The 8916-nt window shown below is 42.5% G+C and overlaps 1 protein-coding gene across 1 annotated transcript; it reads left to right on the top strand.

The window, feature by feature from the left end:
* The first annotated feature begins 2941 nt into the window (after positions 1-2941).
* Positions 2942-6054, top strand: LOC117452353 (tubulin alpha-1C chain-like). The gene is made up of 4 exons (XM_034090927.1): positions 2942-3030; positions 4043-4271; positions 4371-4519; positions 5013-6054. The coding sequence occupies exons 1-4, from the start codon at positions 3028-3030 to the stop codon at positions 5982-5984; spliced, it is 1353 nt and encodes a 450-aa protein (XP_033946818.1). The 5' UTR covers positions 2942-3027; the 3' UTR covers positions 5985-6054.
* Positions 6055-8916: the final 2862 nt, after the last annotated feature.

Here is an 8916-nt window from a genome sequence, read left to right as displayed (position 1 = left end):
TAAACTCCTGAATTAAGTGATAGGGAGGCCAAGGGAGGAGGGATCAAAACCTGTTTTGTCTATTTTAACAGAGCTGGATTTTTTTTTTTTATGAATGACTCGCGATCTACCAGCATTACCCCGGAGAGCGCCGAGAAACATTTCCTCAGGCATCGAAAAGCGGAACCGAAATTCACATTTCTAAATGATGCCGTTGGAATCGGTTCCGGTTCGGAACCGGTTCTCGGTACCCAACCCTAAGTATGATGCTCACTCACACATGCTCCACGGCAGCAGGGGGTGCTACTGAGTCCATTGGGAAGGCGGGACGTTGAGCAGAGCATGGAACAGCCCTTGCCAGTCTGATGACAGCGGTGTTTCTAGCGACCCAGTGATCTGGGTCAGTGTTAAGGCCCTGACACACCAGGCCGAAACCGGCCGTTTTCGTTAGTCGGACGACGAAGCATGCCCTGTCGCCCAAACTCAATTTGGTGTGTCCCGTCAGCCGTGACACGCCTTATTTGGCCTTTCATGGCCGACGCATGGCCACAGGCAGTCTGACAAAGAAATCACTCTGGCTGTTCAGCTAGCGAATCAGTGCATGAGAAGCGAAACGGTTGCTTGAGAATGTCTTCCACAAGCAACACTCCAATGGCTGATAGCTCCAGTACCGCACGAAACATGTTTTCGATGGACGAGAGTGAAAATGGAACGCACACGCAATTTGTTGTTTGTTTAGATCACGGTCTGTTCTTCTTCTCTGTCTTCCGGTTGTTGACTCTTTTGAATGACGAATTGTTACGTCCCCAGCTCGGTAAGGGTAAAAGGGAAGCAACACGAAACCAGGTGTTCTTGGTAAGAGGTTGATTTTAATAATAAATTCAAAATAAAGATGACAACCAAAAATTCAGGCTCTTAAAACCAGCTATCTGTTCACAAATAACGCTACACAAAACGAAGGCCACAGATTATCACAGTCATAGCACACTATGGGCACTTAAGGCTAAAATAGTGAGGCGTCTCGCACAAGTTCGACGCCGTCACAAATCACAAAATACACACTTAAGCACACACCCTAACTAACCACTGTAGCAGAACTAGCGCAGAGCTACACAGAACTGACACAGAACGTAAGGAGAGCACAGAGAGCCGTCTGACACAGATTCAGACCTCTCCTGTCTAACTGAGATGCACACACTCTTGTAAGAGTCCCCGGAAGGTGTGGGCAGGGATTGGTGAGTCGGGCCCGACCTGCTCCAATCCAGATCTTCGGTCACGCCTACCGGAGGAGGGACAGGAAACTGGCATCCAATGGCGTCCGGGCAACGGCACATCTCATATACATATAACATACACAGCTGAAAACAATCCCAGACAGGTTAATGAGCAGACATCAGCAGCAGCCGTGACCCCCCCCCCCCCCTTAAGACACAAACTCACAGTTTTGTTAACCATGCCTACTACTAAACCTACCTAATAATTCTGAAGGACTAAAAGACTCGAAGGAAATCTCTACACACAATACACATAACGACCAGGGTCGTAACACGAATACACACTACCTCCGCCTGCTGGTAAGGAGAGTTATTGCCACTCACGCATGCGCAGTTCGTACATGCTCGGCTGAAGTCTTTGCGGTGTGTTCCAGTGCGACACATGGCCAAGACGCAGGAGAACACGGCGACGCAACGGTCGGCATCGGCGAGTTCTCTGGTGACTGCTTGGTGTGTCAGGGTCTTTATAGTGATAATATTATAAACAAGGTGAATTTAGCGATCGCAACGAAAACAGCCAAGACACATATTGAGCCCAGAAAATTAATGTTATTAGGGCTGTAAATATAATAAGCCTTTGTCTAAAATGGACAACATTGGTCAATCAGCTGCTCTTCATTTTCTTTCCTGCTATATTCAATGAGTGATACAAATATATATATATATATATATAATATTGACATTAAATGTGCTTTATTTTGTAAGGTGTTTCTTTGGTTTTGAATGGTAAGTTTACAAAAACACATCATTACACATATACCGGGCTTTGATGAAGATGATTTTTTTTTACTACAAAAAAACTGGACAGAATACAATGGAGAACAATGAGATTACTGTGGGTTCCCTTACCCATACAACTGTACTATTTGGTATGCCAGAAACAGATTAAGTCATTAAGCAAAACCTACAAGTATGCCCTACTCACAGCATATTGCAGTATGGAAGCCAGCATGGCTATTCTGACCCACAATACTTTATCGAGCAAGAGGGCAAAGGTAAAGATGCAATGTTGTGATGAAGTATGCAGTGGTGCCCTCTGGACCTGATGGTGCAGCAACAATAAATTGCATAATGCATAATACCAATTCAGATTTAATAAAAAATCTTACATTGAAATAAATAGTTAAGTTCTTTATAACTACACATAAAGATACAAAAGAGAAACAAATGGCATAATTTAAAACAATAATAAACAAGCTATTGTCAGAGTCAGTTATAAAGAATATAAAAGGAGGGCTTACTATTTCCTGCAGTTGATACAATGAATGATATTTACCAATAAAGAATGACAATATTGTATACTCATGTCAGACAAAGATATGTTTGAAAATGACTTAATATGTATATATATATTTATCGTAATTCAAATATGAACGTCAAAGGTCGGAATATGCCAATCTTTCTAAACGTTCTTGTATAGTAATATGCATGTGTTTATATTATTCTACTAGGTCTATTTATTAATGTTCAGCAATAACCACGTTTTCCCAGTTCATCCATGGGACTGACGTTCTTTAGGTGGGGTGATTCCGCTTCTTGTTTTCCATGTGCTCAATAAAGTTTCTTTAAAAAAAATTCTAAAGAATTCAATCTATCAGAAGTGAACCCACTTGTCTTTTCATCCAATCAGATTCCGCAGGAATTGCGCCGCGTAATATAAATAGACCCGCCTAGAAAACATACACCTATACTACCCTGGACTCATAAAGGCCCTGCTGTGAGAGATAACCTTGCCTTTTCCTCTTCTTTATCGAAACCCTCTGTCTTCACAAAAATGGTGAGTACGATAGTACAGGTTTTCTCCACTTAGAGGATGTGTATTTAACCAAATGCAGCGCTCTGAGCGAGTCATCATGCGAAAACGTTGCCACTTAACGTTTTGTAACTGCTTACTCTTTAAAGAAGACTCATCATCTATACAACTGCGTCATTGTGCTTTCGGTATTAGACGTAGGCCTATAAACAGTATTTAGCCTCTTTTTGTTTGTAATTATAACTGTCTTTCTGTTCAGATGACAAATGTGTGTCAGGTGACTTAAATCATGATTACAGGGTTGCCAACTCTCATGCATCTGGCTTGAGACCGCGTGAGACACGCGCTTTCAAACTCACGCTGCCCAAACTATTCACACGCCAGAAACAAGATGAACCTGCGATCGTTTTTGGTTGGTTATTTGCAATGTTGAGTTGACAGCTGCTCAAGCTCTTAACAACGTTAACAGACAGCAGAGCAGTGGGAGCCGGTTGGTCAATCCCCGACCCGTATTGCGCATGCGCAGATCAGATCCAGTAGAAATGATAACAAAATTAAAGTCTGCTGGTTATTGTTCTACGAGGCCAAAATAGAGTCAAAGAGTATATGAGTGTGAGTGTTAATTAATATATTTGGCAGTTTGGAGTAAGTCTGTATATGTGTGTTTTTATGTAGGCCTTATCGCAACAGGCACACAATAAAACAGTGTGTTTGACTTTCATTAGTGAATGAAACTTTGTGCCCTTTATAGTCTGTGTCCAATATTGTGTGTATATATATATATATATATATATATATGCTAAGGTCCCGCTGCTGACACGATAGCAGTCATTTAGTGCGCATATGTGTAATTAACCCATGATATCAACATCTCACTCCAGCCAGGTACCCAAAGTTGGCAACCTTGATATGATATTTGGTTCTTATTAAAATAGCCTTTTTCTCTAGAGCACTCCCACATATGCCACTAGAATGTATGTTACACTGTTTTTGCACAATAATCAGCCAACTAGGCTTCCTTTTTTTCCTTTTACAGCGCGAGTGCCTCTCAATCCACGTTGGTCAGGCTGGTGTGCAGATTGGCAATTCCTGCTGGGAGCTTTACTGCCTGGAACATGGGATCCAGCCGGACGGCAGGAAGCCAGGTGACCAGAACATCTCAGGAGGAGGAGGTGACGATTCCTTCAACACCTTCTTCATGGAGACTGGAGCTGGAAAGCACGTCCCCAGAGCAGTGTTTGTTGACCTGGAGCCCACTGTCATCGGTACGTTCTCATTAATTATAAATGATAAACGTATCATAAATGCCTTTTCCCCCCTCTGTCATTCAAAACCTTAAATAATCTAATGCTCATTACCCTTAGATGAGGTGCGCACGGGGATTTACCGCCAGCTGTTCCACCCTGAGCAGCTGATCACTGGCAAGGAGGATGCTGCCAACAACTACGCCCGAGGACACTACACCATCGGCAAGGAGCTCATTGACACAGTGATGGACAGAATCCGAAAGCTGGTCAGTACATTTAGAACGGAAGTACATTTTTCTGAAGAGTATTAAATGGAAATGAATCAGTTTATTGCTAAGTAGGTTTTCACATACAAGGAGTATGCAATCATATTGTGGTGAATTGCAAAAGCCAAGTGTCATAACTAATAATAAATATGTGAAGTATTTGTTTTTAAAATGTAGAGCTGTACAGTGTTTTAAACAAACACAAGACATAACAATCTTGCATCACTCTTTCAAAGTGAGCATATTTCCCCGATTCTGGCCCACTTGCATCGGCTTCCTCCACCCTGCAGAATTCAGTTTAAGATCCTCCTGATCACATCCAAAGCCCTCCAGAGATGGCACCCTCTTATCTCTGATCTGTTTTCATTTAATCTATATGTTTACATGCTGTGCACTAATACGCTTTTTTATCATTAGCTGTGAACCCCACTGCTGTCTTTGTATTATATAAATACATTTATTATTATTTGATGATTTTCTCTTTTTCTTTCAGTCCGACCAGTGCACTGGTCTTCAGGGTTTCCTGGTGTTCCACAGCTTCGGAGGGGGCACCGGCTCTGGCTTCACCTCCCTGCTGATGGAGCGTCTGTCCGTCGACTACGGCAAGAAGTCCAAACTGGAGTTCTCCGTCTACCCGGCTCCCCAAGTGTCCACTGCTGTGGTGGAGCCCTACAACGCCATCCTGACCACGCACACCACCCTGGAGCACTCTGACTGTGCCTTCATGGTTGACAACGAGGCCATTTATGATATCTGCTGTAGAAAGCTCGATATCGAGCGTCCCTCTTACACCAACCTGAACAGGTTAATGAGTCAAATTGTGTCCTCCATCACTGCCTCCCTTCGCTTTGATGGTGCCCTCAATGTTGATCTGACAGAGTTCCAGACCAACTTGGTGCCCTATCCCCGTATCCACTTCCCTCTGGCCACCTATGCCCCTGTCATCTCCACGGAAAAAGCGTACCACGAGCAGCTCTCGGTGGCAGAAATCACTAATTCCTGCTTCGAGCCAGCCAATCAGATGGTGAAATGCGACCCACGCCACGGTAAATACATGGCCTGCTGCCTTTTGTATCGTGGTGATGTCGTTCCCAAAGACGTGAACGCTGCCATTGCCACCATCAAAACCAAGCGCTCCATCCAGTTTGTGGACTGGTGCCCCACGGGTTTCAAGGTGGGCATCAACTACGAGCCGCCCACTGTAGTTCCTGGTGGAGACCTGGCCAAGGTCCAGAGGGCTTTGTGCATGCTGAGCAACACCACTGCTATTGCAGAGGCCTGGGCTCGGCTGGACCACAAGTTTGATCTGATGTACGCTAAGCGTGCCTTTGTGCACTGGTATGTGGGTGAGGGTATGGAGGAGGGAGAGTTCTCTGAGGCCAGGGAGGACATGGCCGCTCTGGAGAAAGATTACGAGGAGGTTGGAGCTGATAGTCCGGGAGATGATGAGGATGAGGAGTATTAGAAAGGGAAACATTCCGCTTTTATTGATCTCTGATGCATTAATGTCAAGAAAATAAAGTTGTTTGACTGAACCTGAACCTATGCTTTCCTCTCGTCAATAAATACACTGTTACACATGACCTATCTGCCTAGATGGGTTGGGTTGTGTGTATTCACTTGCTCAGTGCAATCAAAAATATTTTCACAGATGCTATTGCTCAATTCAGTCACTTGGAGGCAGTGGTGTTTAATATATATATATATATCTTTTCTCTGAACAGACCAGGCATGGCAATCTAATTAAATGCTAGATTAATCACTAAATTATTTCTCAACATCAGATGATTCAAGAGTACCATTTGCATAACTTACATTTACTTATTTAAGATTGGATTTGTGCTTTACGTGAGAAGAACAGAGTCCTAACCCCAGCCTGATCTAAAATAGGGTGTGGTATCACTCTGGCCCAAGGGAGGGATAGTAGTGAGGTGGGGGGGGGGATCTCATGCTGGCAGACAGGTGGTGTTTAAAAATACTTAGTTCTGCTGTTCCCAGACTGGAAAATGAATGAAACTGAAAGCAATACATTAGGAACCATGTAAAGCCAACATTGAAAACAGACTAAATAGTGTTGTAAGGAGATTAGTGTTTTCACAGGTGTTGTAAACGTTTTTTTATTTTCAGTTCCGTAATCATTCACCATGTTCAGTTACAAATAAATGCTTTTTCTTGACATTAAGCTGGGACATTTAATGTCATTAAAACAGAAAAACAAAATGGATTCTGACCTAAATGAATACATTCCTATTGCACTTTCAATTGCCTCTTTGGTAGTTAATGGATTTTGTACATTCATGATCAGTTATTGGGCAGAAACTCATGCCAAATAAGAAATGTATTAAAGGTAACTTAATGTAAAATGTCACTTTATGCGTTAGAATAACTCCCAACCACTTTGTTCATTTGCAAAGGAAATTAATCTTAAAACCTATGTTCTTCTCAAAAGCAATGTGTTAAATGGCTAAAAGATAGCATATCTGGAGGGTGCTCTTCTCACCGTAAGACATGGAGTTAAGAACCATTCAATATGTTTTTCTCCATCTCACAATCATGAGGTAATTGGACTGTTTGGGAAATAAATTAATATAGCTTTGCATAACTGCCTCTGACAAAAAAAAAATCATACAACAGAATATTTTGAAACTGAAATCAATCTTACTAACTGCTGTCTGTGCAATTTACTCCGCGAGTTGGCAGACTTTATTTTGCTTACTTTAACATCATTTTTCATGGTGGGGCCAAGCCATTTCTTGGTATGGGTGTAGCCTACCCCAGCCATACCCTGGCGCTGCCACTGGCGGCACGTATGGGGCGGGCCATTCTGCACATGCGTTAAATATTTTAACGCAATTAATTCAAAAAATTAATTACCGCCGTTAACGCGATAATTTTGACAGCACTAATACATATATATAAACTGTGTGCTGTTAATCTGTTTTTTGAGGTTTTGCTCTCTTGTTACTTTTAACCATACAGGTGTGATTTCATAGTTATTTTGTATGTTATTGTCAAATGAACAGAATGAGCAACCCTTTATTTGATATTCCTCATGATCTGAAGCATTTGTTGCTCTCATTTATTTTCCTCCCATAGTGACTGTATGGATAATCGGAGACAGCTATGTCCGGCATGGAGCCCAGAGAGCTACAGAGACCATCAGCAGCAACCTTGGCCTCGACCTGAGGGTGTGCTGGTTCGGTTGGGGTGGACTGCGCTGGAGAGGTGTCCTCCCTTTCTTTTCCTACTCCCTGCGAGGAAGAGCAGTCCCGGATGTCCTCCTCATCCACTGTGGCGGCAATGACTTGGGGGATGTGCCCAGTGTTCAGTTGCTGAACCAGATGAAGGAGGACCTGCACCAGCTTCACCATCGGCACCCTGGCTTGAAGATCATGCTCTCCCAGAGGCGCCGGTGGAGGGCTGGTGCAAATCCTGTAAAAATTGACAAGGCCCGGAAGTTTGTTAACAGTGTTATGGCTACTTTTGTTCATAGCCTAAATGGTGCCATTGTTGACCACTCCAACATTAGACATGACAGTCCTGGGCTGTTTTTGCGAGATGGAGTTCATTTCACCCCTTGGGGAAATGATATTTTTTTAAAGTCACTAGCCAATTGCCTGAAAGACCACCTCCAAAGACTGTGAACTGCTAAAATGTCAGTATCACTGTTTTTGGATTTGGCCTTTAGAGTAGTTATTCTAAGGCCCTTGCTAAGCCCAGACTGTCATGGCTAATGTTGAGTTAGATATTACATCTGTAGCCATAACACTGTTAACATGGCTGCTCTTCCCCCTCCCCACATCCCACCCCCCCCCCTCTTACCCCCATTGGACTCTGCAGCTCTCCAGGCCCATGTTGGGCATGGCTGTCTGTCAAACCTTTTATTTTGTATTTGTTATGATGTTTTTTGTTATTTTATTTGTTAAAATAATTATGTATTTATGTAAATATTGAAAATAAATTACATTCATATTTTCACTTCTTTTGTCTACTGCTTACTGAACATGTTAGCTATCACATCCAAATGGGACTATCAAATGAAAGGATAAGCTTACCATACAATACAGAAAACATTACACATTAAGGCTCAAATCTTTTCCCAAGCCGGAGCAGTCTGAAAACAGTCCCAAGTTTAAAAACACAAAATCTTGACAATGAATACTATGCCATCATTTATCAGTGACAATGCAAACAACAAGAAGGTCTCCCCTAGTCCCATGTATTTTGGTATCAATGTCATAAGCCTACCATAGAATGTAATTATGAAGTGCAATACCCACAATCCATACAGGGTCGTAACGTCACAGAAGATAATACCTTTTAGAGAGTTTCTAAATTGTTCAGTATGCAGATAAATATTTGTTTTACAATAGAAACATTTTTCTCCATAAATGTTC

Source organism: Pseudochaenichthys georgianus, chromosome 9, assembly GCF_902827115.2.
Source record: "Pseudochaenichthys georgianus chromosome 9, fPseGeo1.2, whole genome shotgun sequence".
Classification (NCBI taxonomy): domain Eukaryota; kingdom Metazoa; phylum Chordata; class Actinopteri; order Perciformes; family Channichthyidae; genus Pseudochaenichthys; species Pseudochaenichthys georgianus.
Note: the sequence above shows the minus strand (reverse complement) of the source record. Positions and strands in the feature narration are given on the sequence as shown.